At 41.6% G+C, this 16,576-nt stretch overlaps 1 protein-coding gene across 1 annotated transcript in view; it reads left to right on the top strand.

Annotated features, from left to right (window-relative positions):
• Nucleotides 1–4,595: 4,595 nt before the first annotated feature.
• Nucleotides 4,596–16,576, top strand: part of arhgap28 (Rho GTPase activating protein 28) — a 29,925-nt gene continuing 17,944 nt past the window's right edge. Inside the window, exons 1-4 of the mRNA XM_086305401.1 lie at nucleotides 4,596–4,623; nucleotides 12,828–12,975; nucleotides 13,046–13,266; nucleotides 13,490–13,598. Of these exons, the coding sequence (XP_086161527.1) occupies nucleotides 12,828–12,975; nucleotides 13,046–13,266; nucleotides 13,490–13,598 (478 nt within the window). The 5' untranslated portion in view covers nucleotides 4,596–4,623. The remainder of the gene's footprint in view (nucleotides 4,624–12,827; nucleotides 12,976–13,045; nucleotides 13,267–13,489; nucleotides 13,599–16,576) is intronic.

Raw genomic sequence — 16,576 nt, 5'->3', positions numbered from 1 at the left:
TAGTTCTTTACATTTAGTAAAAATAACAAATACATTTTTAAAAAGCGTGCTTCCCCAGTGGGAAATTACTCCAGTACAGGCAAAAGCTCTGCATTCCGAACTTCAGCAAATGTACATTTCATTCAAAACTGATTTTTGTTTTTCCTTTTGTTTGATGGCTTACCACAAACCAATGGACCAAAAGAATGACACTATTTTGACATAGGTTTGATCTTAAGGATCTACTAGTTTGTGTTTGTGCATGACATTGCAGCACAAACATGTATTTGCAAGATAGACTGGAATAAATGATGACGCATCAAACATTACATAGGCTGCAGTGAATTTCTGTTGATGCAGGCTATTGAGCTTTGAGGTTCCCAGTCAAACTTAGTTTTGAAGCACATGTTAAAAGCACTTTTACTCTTGTATTTTTCAAAAAAAAAAAAAGATACCATACCCAAAATATTAACTCTCAAAAAAATAAAAGAAACAATCATAGGACATTTTGCAGAATTCAAATAAACAACAACAAACACTGTTTGTAATACCGGTAATACCGGTATAATGCTGGGCAACGATAAGAAAATGAAATATCGCAATAGAATATGGGGAAAACGCGCATGTGCAGTGTCTTTGTTTTCATATGCACATGGCGGAAAAAGCATGGCGGCGACGGAGAATGAGAAGGGCGAAAGCAGATTGTTGAATGAAACAGATGAACCAGAATTGGTTTGTAAAAATGCTGCAACTTCAGTGGTGTGGAACTGGTTTAGCTTTCGACCGTCAGATACACAACAAAGCACTATTTTTGGTAGCGCATGCTAGCATGCATGTAAGAGGTGTAGTGCTATTAATTTATGCTTAAGCACTGATCACATTGATCATACACGTGATGTAGTGCATCCAAAGTGACAGTTTGAGTACATTAGAGAGCTATTATTAGAAGATCAAATATTAGAAAGATTTCATAAATGGATCAGAAAGCCAGCTGTGAATAGTTTCATTTCCATCTGTCTCAGCATCATTGTTATGGATGAGTCTTGGGGGTCCAAGCCCATTACTGTGGTTACTCTGCCCCATCAGCTGAATTCTACCGATACACTTCTGCAGCTTAAATTAAGTCCAGACTTATAGTTTAAAGTTCCAAACCTGCTCTGACATTAACATCAGCACAGGTTTAGTTTTCCATGGCGGACAAACTGGCCCAATACTTTTGTCTGCTTAGAGAACTACCAAGGGGTCTTTTTGACCCCTGTGGCATTTTAACTACATGTATTGTCTGGGCTGGCATCACCGGAAGAACTCTCAAATGGTTTGCATCACACTTATCTGATGGATATTTCGCAATTCATATCTCCTTATGTGTGCCACAAGTACATGGAGTCCTCCAGGGCTCAATCCTTGGACTAATTCTGTTTTCATTTTACATGTTACCACTGGGTCATCTACTTCACAGCTTCAAAGTTACCTTCTTCCATTGCTATGCGGATGATACACAGCTGTAACTTGTCTTTCTATTACAGCCTGTCTTACCACTCCTTACACAATCCTTCTGTTCAGCCCTTACAGCTTCTGTAAAGAGGTCAGTCATTACATCAGCTGGCATTGTCATATGCTCTGCTAAGAACCATGGTATTAGTTTATTAATAACATATAAAGCTCAACCTGGTCTGGCTCTGTGCAGCCTGTAGAACAGAGCTATTGTCTGATTATTTGATCAGGGTCTCTTAACTGTTCCAAGCTTTTATTTTAAATACAGAGGCGACCTGGCTTTTTGAGATTAAAGTGTTAAACTTTGGAACAGCCTTCCTCCGTCTATTAGGTTGACTGAATGAGTTTATTTTAACCCACAGCTGAAAAAAAATTTGTAGGTTAACTTTTCCTTAATCTTTTTCCCATTATAAGACCACATGTCTCTGAATGTTAAAATACAGTACATTTATCTTTAATGTGCAGTTTTATTAAAAATGTGAAGCATTTAGTACTTTTTGTTTTAAAAGAGGTGAGTACTTACATTTTGGTATTGAGGCTGCTATAACACGAGCCAAAGCAAGCTAGATTGATAAGGGATTGATAGATAAATATTTTGTTAGATAGAAGATAAATAGTTTTTGCAGGGCTGAATGGGTCACGGGTGGATCGTTGAGCTGGGGCAGAGCACGGGAGTGTTTGACCAAATGGACGGAGAACCAGCTGGGTTGCTGACGTTGTAGAGCGCTGTGGGAACTGTAGCTGAACTGAGCAGAGAGCTCAATCTGTGGAGTACTAATAGACAGAAAACCCCCAACAATCAGATGATCACTCCCAAGAGCGGGCGCTTGGTGGTGGTGGGAAAAAAAGTACGCTTTGTTTAGTTTTTACTTGTAATTAGAAAACACACCTGGGGCCTCCCTCCCTGTTCTGCTGGGGTGGGCACATTGAGATGTGTAGTCTCGGGTCGTCAGTACTTTTGGGGGCTGCAGATGACGGGGATCTCCTTGATTCTCTGTCTGCCTCTGGCTCTTGGGGGGCTGCTTTGTGACCAAGACACATACAAGGCACGCTTTTACATTCCTTACCTTTACATTTGTTGTGCCAGTCTGGTTCATATGTTCTAGTGCCAACCTCACTAGACCCTTCGTTAAACTCCTCATATTTTTCTACTTTGCTTCTTTGATGTGTCATCTCACTGTCTTTCCTGCTCTCTCCCTGTGGGGTTGCCTTCTCTCTCTCCCACCTAGAATAATGTGTGAATTAATAAACGGTTGTCAGATGGTGAATGCCAGAGCCACATTGTTGTTTTGTGTTTTTTGAGTTTGTGTTCTCCACAACAAGTTCCTACATGGTACTTTTAGCTCCTTCTTTATTTTCCCAAGGGGCTGCCACAGTGGCTAGTTCTACACATTTGATTTGACCAAGACCACCACTAAAAATACACAAGCTTGTGACCCTCTGAGATTGGGTTTGTGTCTTCTCCCGATCTCAAACCAGGGATGTTTTGCATATAAGGTGAATGTGTTAACCTCTACACTACGGAGGAAAAAATGTTTCAGTATAAGCATATGATTAAGAAACAAAGGGTTTTGTCCATGAAATTGGTTGAGAGCTTTTAATTTGAAATAAACACATTAAACATTGAGTTTGTGTAACCAGGCACACTTTGCATAAATTACCCCCCCCTTTAAAGTCAACGACGTAATTCAACAACAACAACAACAATTCAACAGAGGTCCAGATAGCTGATTCCTGCAGTGTCATATTAGTAATGAGAGATCACCTGAGTGCAGTTGATGTTTGTCAAATGATTTTAGTATGAAAACACGTGTATGTGAGGTCCAGTCTCTGGTTCATCAGTATTCCTGCCACAATTGTAACATGGTGACAAAAGAACATCCCAAGCATCACAGAGAACGAATCAATGAAAACAGATGGCTACAAAAGATTTCCAACTCACTGGACATCCCACAAAGTTCAGGTAAATCCATCATTAAAAAATGGAAGCACTGGGGTACTTGTCTGAATCTGCCTAGAGCCAGCCATCCTCATATACTGAGTGAGAAGTGTAAGAAAAAGATTGGTGAGGTAGGGCCACCAACACAGCTATGACCACTCGGAAGGAGTTAAAAGCTTCAGGGGTTCCAGTGGGACTGGTTATACATATATAAGTATTATTTATTTCATTATTATTGTATTATTGTTATAAGGAGAAATGTTTTGTTATTTTAAGAAATTACCTCTGTTTCTGTATTGTTTACAGCTCAGACCATAACTCATCAGATTCCTTGTTGCCTCAGTGTAAAGGCCTCAAACCCAATAACATTTAAATGTGGACTCGGGTCAAGTTCTTTGCAAAATCCCATGGAAGTGAGGTTTATATTTGCTGCACACAACTGCAGTGGCTCACTTCTGTACTGGCAACAGCAATAAACACAGCTTAATGATGGAGTTTAAAAGCCTCAGCAAGGTGCAGCTTCTGAGGATCTTCTCTAACAGACTGATTCAGCCCCACTGTCACAAGGACAGACACAGAAAATCTCTCATATCTCATCCACTGACTCTCTACAATGCAGTACATCTGTCTAGCAGAGTGTAATGTTCTTTTCTTTTGCACCCTTGGAAAAATGGACATGTCATATGATATTTCTTACTACATTTAGTAAGCTATTACTTCTTGTTTACCAAATAAGATGTCTCTTTTTATATATGTAAGGATTGCTGCAATAACAGGAATGACTGAAAACCAGTTTCAACCAGTCATAAGAAAGTAATCAATTATAATGGTAATTCTAGTAACCCTGTAGGCACAGATGGCTTGTTATTATTATTTAGCTGGCATTAGAAAACCATGCCCTGTACTAATTCACTAGCTGACCGTGTTTTCTTTTAATAAAGACTATTCAATTCTGTGATAAGTTAGTCAGCCCAGGACAGCTGACTGTGTCTCTTATAACAAAGAAAAATCAACATATTTACTCTGATACCGGTACTATAAAGTTGTGATACCATCATAATAGTCCGAGTTGGCGTCCAGCAGCTGGTCTAAACTGGGAAGCTCCAGCCCGCCCATATTCCTATGCTCTTACCAAGCACACGTACAGGCCCCTCCTATCGCCTCTTCTCATGTCTCCACGCAGAGAGGATCGGGAAGCATACTGATCCGAGGTGAGTCTCTTTTTTCCTGTTTTTGCTCTTGATGCCTGACAGTGATAGGGAACGGTGTGATTATTGATAGAAAATGTACTGGTCGTTTAAGATAGTCGGCCTGATATAAAACAGATCCAGTCTGAGGAACAGTTCCACTTCAGTTCCAGTGCCACTTGAAATTTAGAAATATTGAAATAGATAGAAAGTAGAACTCTGGTGAGTGTTTTGGACTCTGGGCCTATTTATATTATTATTAATATCAAAGCTATGACAGAAGTCATAATCGAAACTGAGTCGAAACTGAGAACAAATGACAGCAAACTGCACTAGCTTGTACTCAGCCCATCGAAGTCCATATTTTTTATCACTCTGCACGCGGAGTAATCAGGTCAAATTGTCTTATGACCTGAGTGAAAACACTTAGTTCTTGATGCTGTGATTGGTCAGCAGCATCCATTTCCTCTGTCCTAATGGACACACAACAGTTTTAGCTTTAGCACCCCACCCTGTTGTCCCTCGAGAACCAAAACCATTAGCCCAAGGTACCCCTGACACACAATGAAGGCCCCTCAACCCCATCATACACACACACACACACACACACACACACACACACACACACACACACACACACACACACACACACACACACACACACAAAGATCAATATATGGAAAGAGGCTGACTTCCTTCTTCCTTTCTTCATACACTTCATAAATATACAATGTGAGCTCAGCTTCATTCCACCAGCAGCCACAAACTCTGATATGATATAAATACAGATATAACATATATAACTGTCTTATGTTATATGTCTTATAATTAACTAAAATAAACTTATTAAACTATAAAATGTGTGTTGTTACAAATTCTGTAACATACAGAAAAAATACAGTCACAGGTCTTTTTGTCAAGTATACAGGGAGTGCAGAATTATCAGGCAAATGAGTATTTTGTCCACATCATCCTCTTCATGCATGTTGTCTTACTCCAAGCTGTATAGGCTCGAAAACCTACTACCAATTAAGCATATTAGGTGATGTGCATCTCTGTAATGAGAAGGGGTGTGGTCTAATGACATCAACACCCTATATCAGGTGTGCATAATTATTAGGCAACTTCCTTTCCTTTGGCAAAATGGGTCAAAAGAAGGACTTGACAGGCTCAGAAAAGTCAAAAATAGTGAGATATCTTGCAGAGGGATGCAGCAGTCTCAAAATTGCAAAGCTTCTGAAGCGTGATCATCGAACAATCAAGCGTTTCATTCAAAATAGTCAACAGGGTCGCAAGAAGCGTGTGGAAAAACCAAGGCGCAAAATAACTGCCCATGAACTGAGAAAAGTCAAGCGTGCAGCTGCCAAGATGCCACTTGCCACCAGTTTGGCCATATTTCAGAGCTGCAACATCACTGGAGTGCCCAAAAACACAAGGTGTGCAATACTCAGAGACATGGCCAAGGTAAGAAAGGCTGAAAGACGACCACCACTGAACAAGACACGCAAGCTGAAACGTCAAGACTGGGCCAAGAAATATCTCAAGACTGGTTTTTCTAAGGTTTTATGGACTGATGAAATGAGAGTGAGTCTTGATGGGCCAGATAGAATAGAATAGAATAGAATTCAACTTTATTGTCATTGCACATGCACAGGTACAGGGCAACGAAATGCAGTTTGCATCCATCCAGAAGTGCTTTAGTGATATAGATATATTACAATATATATTAGCAATAATATAGATATGTGAGTATATTACGTATATGTGAGTAAATGGGTCTATTATGGTATGTTATAATGTACACGGTATGAAGTATGTTGTGAATATTCTATAACTATAAGTATGTACAGGCTGTAGTGAGTACAAGCTATGTACAGGATATGAACTTATTAATAATAAATATGAAAAACTATACAGAATATGAAATAAATAACTTTACAGAATCTGAGATATACAGCTATACAGAAATGGGAACTGTGCAAGTTGTAAACAGTTGTAGGATTAAAGATTATCGAATGTACAGAATGATTATTTACACAGAGCTATACAGTAGTGCAGTTAAGATAAGTGAGATATGTGGATAATTTCTACAGAGGCTATATAAAGTGCTAGTGGTTGTGAGTGGTGGTTCAGTCCATGTTATTATTGTGTGTTTGAGGGTACAGTTGTCCATTGTGGGTGTGTGTATGTTCAGTCCATGAGTTTAACGTGGGTCAGATGTCAGGAGGCAGAGTTCAGGAGTCTGACAGCTGTGGGGAAGAAGCTGTTCCGGTACCTGGTGGTCTTAGTCCGGAGGCTCCTGTGACGCCTCCCAGAGGGCAGGAGGGTGAAGAGTCCATGTGATGGGTGACTGGGGTCTTTGATGATTTTCCCAGCCCTTTTCAGACACCGCTTCCTGTAGATGTCCTTTATGGCAGGAAGTGGTGCTCCGGCGATGCGCTGGGCAGTTTTCACGACCCTCTGCAACGCCTTCCGGTCCAAGGCAGAGCAGTTCCCGTACCAGACTGTTATACAGTTGGTCAGGATGCTCTCGATGGTGCAGCGATAGAAGTTCACCAGGATGTCTGAGGACAGGTGGTTCTTCCTCAGAGTCCTCAAGAAGAAGAGGCGCTGGTGAGCCTTCTTGACCAGCTTGGAGCAGTTGGTCGTCCAGGTGAGATCCTCGGAGATGTGGACTCCCAGGAACTTGAAGCTGCTCACACGCTCCACAGCCGTCCCCTTAATGTGGATGGGTGGATGTGGGTCAGCATTCCTCCTGTAGTCCACGATGAGCTCCTTGGTCTTCTCGGTGTTAAGCAGCAGGTTGTTTCTGTCGCACCACTCAGCCAGACGATCCACCTCCTCCCTGTAGGCGGCCTCATCGTTGTCACTGATGAGGCCAATCACCGTGGTGTCATCTGCAAACTTAATGATGGTGTTGGAACCATCAGCAGGTCTGCAGTCGTGGGTGAAGAGGGAGTAGAGGAAAGGGCTCATCACACAGCCTTGTGGTACACCGGTGTTCACTGTGATTGTAGATGAGCAGCGGTTATCCAGCTGGACATGTTGGGGGCGGTTGGTCAGGAAGTCCAGTAACCATTTGCACATGAGGGAACTGATGCCCAGGTCTGTCAGTTTCCTGATGAGTTGTGAGGGGTGGATTGTATTGAATGCTGAACTGAAGTCTATAAACAGCATTCTGGCGTAGGTGTTGTTGTTGTCCAGGTGTGAGAGGACAGAGTGCAGTGCGATGGAGACTGCATCCTCTGTGCTCCTGTTCTGGCGGCATGCGAATTGGTGGGGGTCCAGGGTGGGGGGAGACAGGATTTGAAGTGTGCTAGGACCAGTTGCTCTAAGCACTTAGTGATGATGGGGGTGAGTGCTACTGGGCGGTAATCATTGAGGCAAGATGGGTTGGAGTTTTTGGGTATCGGGACGATGGAGGTGGATTTGAAGCAGGCCGGTACCACAGCGTGGGCCAAGGACAGATTGAATATGTCTGTGAGCACTCCTGCAAGCTCCCCAGAACACGCTCTGAGAACACGCCCGGGGATGCCATCAGGACCTGCAGCCTTGTGGACATTGATCCTGCTCAGCACCGCTCCTACATCGGTGGGGGAGAGAGTCAGATGGATGGGCCCGTGGCTGGATTGGTAAAGGGCAGAGAGCTCCAGTCCGACTCAGATGCCAGCAAGGTGGAGGTGGAGTACTGGTTTGGGCTGGTATCATCAAAGATGAGCTTGTGGGGCCTTTCCGGGTTGAGGATGGAGTCAAGCTCAACTCCCAGTCCTACTGCCAGTTTCTGGAAGACACCTTCTTCAAGCAGTGGTACAGGAAGAAGTCTGCATCCTTCAAGAAAAACATGATTTTCATGCAGGACAATGCTCCATCACACGCGTCCAAGTACTCCACAGCGTGGCTGGCAAGAAAGGGTATAAAAGAAGAACAACTAATGACATGGCCTCCTTGTTCACCTGATCTGAACCCCATTGAGAACCTGTGGTCCATCATCAAATGTGAGATTTACAAGGAGGGAAAACAGTACACCTCTCTGAACAGTGTCTGGGAGGCTGTGGTTGCTGCTGCACGCAATGTTGATGGTGAACAGATCAAAACACTGACAGAATCCATGGATGGCAGGCTTTTGAGTGTCCTTGCAAAGAAAGGTGGCTATATTGGTCGCTGATTTGTTTTTGTTTTGTTTTTGAATGTCAGAAATGTATATTTGTGAATGTGGAGATGTTATATTGGTTTCACTGGTAAAAATAAATAATTGAAATGGGTATATATTTGTTTTTTGTTAAGTTGCCTAATAATTATGCACAGTAATAGTCACCTGCACACACAGATATCCCCCTAAAATAGCTAAAACTAAAAACAAACTAAAAACTAATTCCAAAAACATTCAGCTTTGATATTAATGAGTTTTTTGGGTTCATTGAGAACATGGTTGTTGTTCAATAATAAAATTATTCCTCAAAAATACAACTTGCCTAATAATTCTGCACTCCCTGTACTTGTTCAGCTGTTCTTCAATGCAAATAACTAAACAATCAATCACGTGGCAGTAGCTCGATGCATTTAGTCACAAAGTCGTGAAAACCCTGCAGAATTTAAAAACTAAGGATCAAAATGAGGAAGAAAGGGGATTTAAGTGGCTCCCATTGTCACTTAATGGTTGTCGGTGCAGGATATACTGATTTGAGAATTTCAGATACATCTGATCTCCTATAGGATTTTTTTCACACAATCTCTATGGTTAATGGGGACAACATGCCAAACCTTAAAGCAGACTGGTTACAGCAGCAGAAGGCCACATCGTCTGACGTCTGTCAGCCATAACACAGGCTCACCAAAATCAAATATCAGAAGATTGGAGAAATGTTGCCTGGATGAGTCTTGATTTCCGCTGGGACATTCAGATGATATGATAAGAATCTGGTGAAAACACATGAAAGCACTGATCCGTCCTGCCTTGTATCAACAGCTGAGGCTGGTGATTATGGGCGATATTTTCAGAGCACAGTTGATGTTGAACCGAGTATGATTTAAATGTCCCACCATGTTATTACTTTTTTCAAGTAATGAGTAAAGTAAGGGATTACTATTGCAAAAAAGTAATTTGTTTACTGTTACTTTCCCATAGGAACGCTGCGTTACTAAACTGTGATTTTGTTTGTGGGAGTGTCTCATGATCAATGTTCCCTCTAAGCTGCGCACGTGCGCAATTGCGCACTGCTGGCACGTCTCTGCGCACAGAAAATCTGCGTTGCGCACAAAAAAAAAAATCTAACCTGAATTGAAATTAAAATAAATACTTCAACAATTCTGTTTTGCAGTCAGTAAGTGACTGGATGCTCCCGTATGGGATTAGAACGATGTCACCGTATCCCATAGTCCAGCCAATGATGCGATTCACATTCGTATATACGTCCTTATTCGTCCTTTTGTGCCGACACCAATGTTTTAGCTAGCAAAGCGGCGTGGTTGATGTGGAGTGAAGCCACGTTAATGACAACGTGTACAACCATTGGAGATGTGAGCAGGACAGACGGAACAACTGATGGACAAAGTGTGGACTTTATACCAGTTTTTAAATTGTGTTGATCGGCCACATAAAACCAGAGTTATGATAAAAAATATCTGCAATGTTTGTTTTTCTTCCTGAATACTGTCGTCGTTTATATTTACTGCGGGAAGAAACGGTAAAAATGGCGTTTTATAAGGAAAACGCTCAAAAACACTCTCAGTAAAAACAACGCCAAAAAACCCCACCTTTTCCTATTGGTCGAAAAATGAAACCTGGTTGACCAATCAAAAAATGATATGGCAAAATGTCATTTAGTTGTTTAGGAAGGGGGAAGTTTTAGGAGTGACAGCGGTGTTTTGAGATGTGAGAGATTTGTGATGTTTAGCGCAAATCTTGTGTAGTTAGTGTGTAGTGTAGTCAATAGTTTTGTTGTGTGTGTCAGAACAGGAGTTACAGCAGTGATACATCTGCTGTTGTCAGGCCTGCAGGTATCAGGCTGTAGTTCTCCTTTATCTCATAGTGGACAGAAATGATTTTTTGGAGTGGCACAAATAATTTTTGTGCCACTCCAAAAAAATTTTGTGGCATCAAATTTGATGCAGAACAGCTGATTGTTCTGTAAATAGTTTGAAATGTTTATTTTTAAAAAATGGCTTGGCTGCATTTTTAGGTAAACAGCTGCAAAAAACTTTGTTGTTTTCATAACTCAGTTACTTTTTTGAAGAAGTAACTATATAATTAATTGCCCAATATTGGTCATTATTTACTGTATTTTGCAGACATAGAGTTACAGGACTCTCTCCCAGACCACAGACTCATAATACAAGTCAGAGCTTTATACAAAAAAAGAAGAAGAAGAAGAAGAAGAAACTTTGTTTTCAAAATTGGAGTTCAAGTTATTTTTTACTTCCAGTAGTGTTAACATACTACACAGGTCATGAACAAGATTTTTTTTAATTTTCATTGTAAGTGGGCTAAAGCAGTTAATTAAAAGTAGTCTAACATAAATGTAAATGCTGTAATTTGATTATTTTAATAAACCATGTAACTTGGATGGATTGGATGCTGGCGTGACCACAGTGCACACGTCTGCTGTTGCTCACAGTGGTCCAAGGGACGCTCAGGGAGTTTGTGTGTTCACTCAGACACATGAAAAATTAGAGGGAACATTGCTCATGACAATGACTTACGAGCTTGCGACGTCCGTGGCAGCTACAGACGTGTGCAGATCAACAATAGATAATGTGGAGCTGAGGAGAGAGTACGACTATGCAGCATTTAAATCTTGGAACTACTGACATTACTTTGAGTTTTATTCTGTAAAACATGACAAACATTAGTGTCCACTGGGGAAGAAAACTTCTTTTTACAGCATAAAAATTAAACTTCAAGTCTGAGGAAGCACCTAGCACATCTGATTTCCACTATTTCCATGTGTTTTTTTTTTATGTGTAATGTCTTTACTCATATTGGTAAATAGACTTTAAAAAGGATTTACAAATATAAATAATATATAATATATAAAATTACCAAGTATCTTTATGTGTTATTGTACCTACATTATAACCAGTTGGGTTTTTGGCCACGTAAAATATGTTAACAAACTATTCTTATATTTGTTGCATTTTTTCTGCTGGCCCATGGCCAGATTACTCTAGAATTTGGCCAAGATGTCTTGTTTGATGTCTTGGTTGCAGTTTCTACCTTGTGACAGAAATGTTGTTTGTAGCCCAAAATGACTTAATATCACTCATGAAGGATGCATTTGACATATATTTCACATATTATAGACTAACAACTTATTTATAGTAGCTTAAATACAAGTAATCAGTTTTTGGCAGACGATCACTTTTTGGCACAACATGGGAATGTGAAATTCACAGAGAAACCCACGGATCACCCCGAGTGACATGACCTCTGCGGTACCGGGCAAAACTCCGACTGCCCCACTTCTGCTAAACAGGTGAAAATAGACTCAGAGCAACAGGACTTAGTGCTGCTAAAAGTTTGATTTTATTTATTTTTTTCTGTTTTACTTGCATCTATTTGAAAGAGTGAGTGTAAACACAAAAGAATATTTTATTGTATAGCTGGAATATACAGAAAATTCAGTGTTAAATGTTAAACAAATGTCTTCAAGTCAGAGACTGCTGCATATAATTACATTTTTGCTTGATGCAATGTACATAAAGTTGAAAGATTAAAATTAATAGAACAATTTTTAAGAAGCAACTTTTTCATTTGATTCAATTCAAAAAATAGAATTGGGCTGAAATGTCTGTTGCTTTATTACGTATTCAGGTTGTGTATCATGTTTTTATAAAGTAACTAAGTAATAAAGCAACTAATTACTTTTGAAGATAAGTAATCCATAAAGTAACAAGATTACTTTCTTGGAGAAGTAATCTGTAATTAGTAACTAATTACTTTGTTCAAATGGTCACAGGCTATCTGAGTATTGTTTCCATCCATTTATGTGGCGTTCTTCTGATCACTGCTTTTCAGCAGGACAACATACCAGAATCACAAAGCTTAAAATATCTCAAACTGGGTTTTGGAACATGTCAATAAATTCTGTTGGCAGCGTGGGAAAGTTGGAGTGATAAAGCTTTGATAAGTTTTTAACAAGATAATACTTTACTTATGTCATATTTTGAAATTCTAATAGTCGTAAAATAAAAAATTATCTCTGTCTGGCTGGCACTTTTTTTTTTACAAGATGTTGTCTTCGTCTACCACCTCTAACTCCACCACCTCTGACCCCAAACATGTTGCCCTGGAGACCTACTGGAGGGAAGTACACAGCATTGAGGAAGAGAAGGATGGGGAAGAAGAAGAGGAGGAAGATGAGAGAAAGAGTATGGATGGTATGTCAAACTGACAGCTGAGTCAGATGTCATCTTACTGTTCGGATCCTACGTGATTTGTTCCTTTTAGAGGTGGAGCTTGAGGAGGCGTGGCTGACAGATGCGGGGTTGGCTTCCCTGGTGACGGGCTTGCCATTGGCAGATGAGGTGCCACCGCCAGCTGAGGTGCTGCTGTCCACTTTGACACATCAACAAGCAACCACTGTGAGGAAGAGGCTGGATAACTATAACGAGACACTGAAGAAGAGAAACAGACAGCCAATCAGAGATGTCCGGGATATCTTCACTGAGGTGGGACACAAACATAGAAATGCATTTTATATTAAATGCAAAACAAATGTGCAACACAGATGTAGAGACATTTTATGAAATTGTATAGTCGACCATACGTTTTAGAATATCACAGCAATTTAGATTATAGTCATTGTAAGAAGCTGTGTGTCTTAAAATAATTCCTGGGAAATGAATAGAAAAAGGCTGTGATCTGCATTTTTTCCCCAACTTTTTGTTCCAGCCTGACGACCCAGCAGACAGATGTGTGTACCCCCACTCCCATCATGCTGAACCACCACCAAGTCGATACCACACCACCACCAAGACCATTCGCCGAAATACTTCCAGAGGTGCGTGTCTGCTCACCTATAAGTGATTCCTGTGGTCCTTTGCAGAGGTTGGTTCTTTATATATCTTTATTTATGCTAGATGCCACCCAGGGCATAGCAGATGATTTATGGTTTTATGGTCCTTAGTACCTCTGATAGACACTGCACTGTTGTGTGTGGGTTTGGTCTATTTTTTTTTTTTGGTCTATTTAGTCACATTTCTAAACAGTATGAATACAGAGTAACCTGAAGAATATTAGGTTTGTCTCAGACTGCAGGCTTACATGTGGAGTATTTAAAAGTAGAATGGGAGACAGAGCTTTCAGTTTTCAGGCCCCCTTCTGTGAAACCAGCTTCCAGTTGGGATTCAGGAGACAGACACTATATAGATATATATATATATATACACACACACACACACACACACACACACACATATATATATATATATATATATATATATATATATATATATACACATATATATATATATACATATATATATATATACATATATACATACATAGATATAGATATATGTACATAACTGAACATTTAGGAAGATCTCCTGAAAATCATCTTTTGTCTCACAGTTTCTTAATTACATGCAAATTTACAATAATGGATGACACTGCGTCAGAGTGTCTCTGAGAAATAACTGTAACTAATGTAACTAATTATAATTTCACTACTATTTCATTCAGTGCCTAGTCCCAACATGCAGAGTAGCTGCTTACACTTACTCCCACAGAGGTCACTTATATTAATAGTGCTGTGAAACAAATCAGAGACATTTGACTCCTTGTGTAATTCACACATGAATTATAGCATGTAAGCTGGACAGGAAGAGTCATTTTATATAGTGTATGATGTCGTCTAGCATGGAAACATGTCGGTTACTGTATAAAAAGCTCTCAGGAAAAATAGGACTACTCATTTTTTTGTATGTATATATTCTCTGTTTTCCTCCACAAATTTTTATATTATTTACAGGGAGTGCAGAATTATTAGGCAAATGAGTATTTTGTCCACATCATCCTCTTCATGCATGTTGTCTTACTCCAAGCTGTATAGGCTCGAAAGCCTACTACCAATTAAGCATATTAGGTGATGTGCATCTCTGTAATGAGAAGGGGTGTGGTCTAATGACATCAACACCCTATATCAGGTGTGCATAATTATTAGGCAACGTCCTTTCCTTTGGCAAAATGGGTCAAAAGAAGGACTTGACAGGCTCAGAAAAGTCAAAAATAGTGAGATATCTTGCAGAGGGATGCAGCAGTCTCAAAATTGCAAAGCTTCTGAAGCGTGATCATCGAACAATCAAGCGTTTCATTCAAAATAGTCAACAGGGTCGCAAGAAGCGTGTGGAAAAACCAAGGCGCAAAATAACTGCCCATGAACTGAGAAAAGTCAAGCGTGCAGCTGCCAAGATGCCACTTGCCACCAGTTTGGCCATATTTCAGAGCTGCAACATCACTGGAGTGCCCAAAAGCACAAGGTGTGCAATACTCAGAGACATGGCCAAGGTAAGAAAGGCTGAAAGACGACCACCACTGAACAAGACACACAAGCTGAAACGTCAAGACTGGGCCAAGAAATATCTCAAGACTGGTTTTTCTAAGGTTTTATGGACTGATGAAATGAGAGTGAGTCTTGATGGGCCAGATGGATGGGCCCGTGGCTGGATTGGTAAAGGGCAGAGAGCTCCAGTCCGACTCAGACGCCAGCAAGGTGGAGGTGGAGTACTGGTTTGGGCTGGTATCATCAAAGATGAGCTTGTGGGGCCTTTTCGGGTTGAGGATGGAGTCAAGCTCAACTCCCAGTCCTACTGCCAGTTTCTGGAAGACACCTTCTTCAAGCAGTGGTACATGAAGAAGTCTGCATCCTTCAAGAAAAACATGATTTGGAGTCTTCTCTCACCCCCATTCTCTGCGACCTGCTGGAGCGGGGGGGCTAGGAGGAGGAGTTGGCTGTCCGACTGCGGTCTGGAGTGCGGGGCCTCCCTGCTGCTGCGGAGTCGGGGCGGTCTGCCTCTCCCCACCGCAGGGAAAAGGGTAACACCACCTGGGTCTGGGTGCAGTTCCCCCCTCCAGGGGCGGGGGCACCTAGACCCGGTTTGTAGAGTACGCTTGGGGAGTGTGATCGTGTGTACAGCGTCTCTTTATGTCTGTCTCCACGTTGGTTGAGTGTGGAGTAAGTGCATATGAGAGCATGAGGGTGGGAATGGATGTTTGTATCTGTGTGTGCCTGTATGTCTGTGTCTATATGTCAGGTTGGGTATCAGGCGCCACCTCTCTGGGGACATCTCAGGCCCTCCAAGGTTTGGAGGTCTATCTCCCCCTACCACCACTTCCCCTGCCAGTGGCGGACTCCCTCAGGTATCGGTGCGTTGGTGGTTCTTTGTGTCTGGGGATGGGCGTCCAGGTACACACCGGCTCACTCCTTGGCGGCCGCTTATCAGGGCCTGGATCCTGGGGCTCGCTCGGGCCACTTCAGAGGTGGGGTGCCCCCGGCCTCTCGGCCTGGGGCTCGGTCACTCAGGCACGGCTGGCTGCCGGCGGAGCTCACGGGCGCGTCACTGCAACCCCCCCTGGCTTCTGCTCCGCGGTTGCTGAGTGAGCCCTCATCTGGGACTCTCCTCAGCTCTTTCCGGGACAGTGGCGCGGCTGCCCCTCTGTTGGTCTTCCTTGGTCTCTTGTGTTCTGGGGGCCTCTGGATGTCTGGAGTTTTGATCTCCTCCACACCTGCTTCACGCCCTGGAGGACGGGGCTGTGGCCCCCCCACACTCCCTAGCAGATCATTACATGAAGGAACCTTTTAAAAAAACAAGCGCGTCCATGCTCACAGGTGTACACACGGGTGATCACACCCACAAACTACACCCTTTTTGGCTCCTACCTCAAAGCACACTGTGTTCTGTTGATCTTATGTGCTGCACAATAATGTTTAATATTTAGTATTTACTGTCATATTCCCATATATCATTGTGATGTTGT

The sequence above is a fragment of the Aulonocara sp. 'chitande type north' Nkhata Bay genome, linkage group LG9, assembly GCF_057382095.1.
Source record: "Aulonocara sp. 'chitande type north' Nkhata Bay isolate Kocher_YH1m ecotype deep benthic linkage group LG9, A_spYH_male_GT1.1, whole genome shotgun sequence".
In the NCBI taxonomy this organism is placed as follows: Eukaryota; Metazoa; Chordata; class Actinopteri; order Cichliformes; family Cichlidae; genus Aulonocara; species Aulonocara sp. 'chitande type north' Nkhata Bay.
Note: the sequence above shows the minus strand (reverse complement) of the source record. Positions and strands in the feature narration are given on the sequence as shown.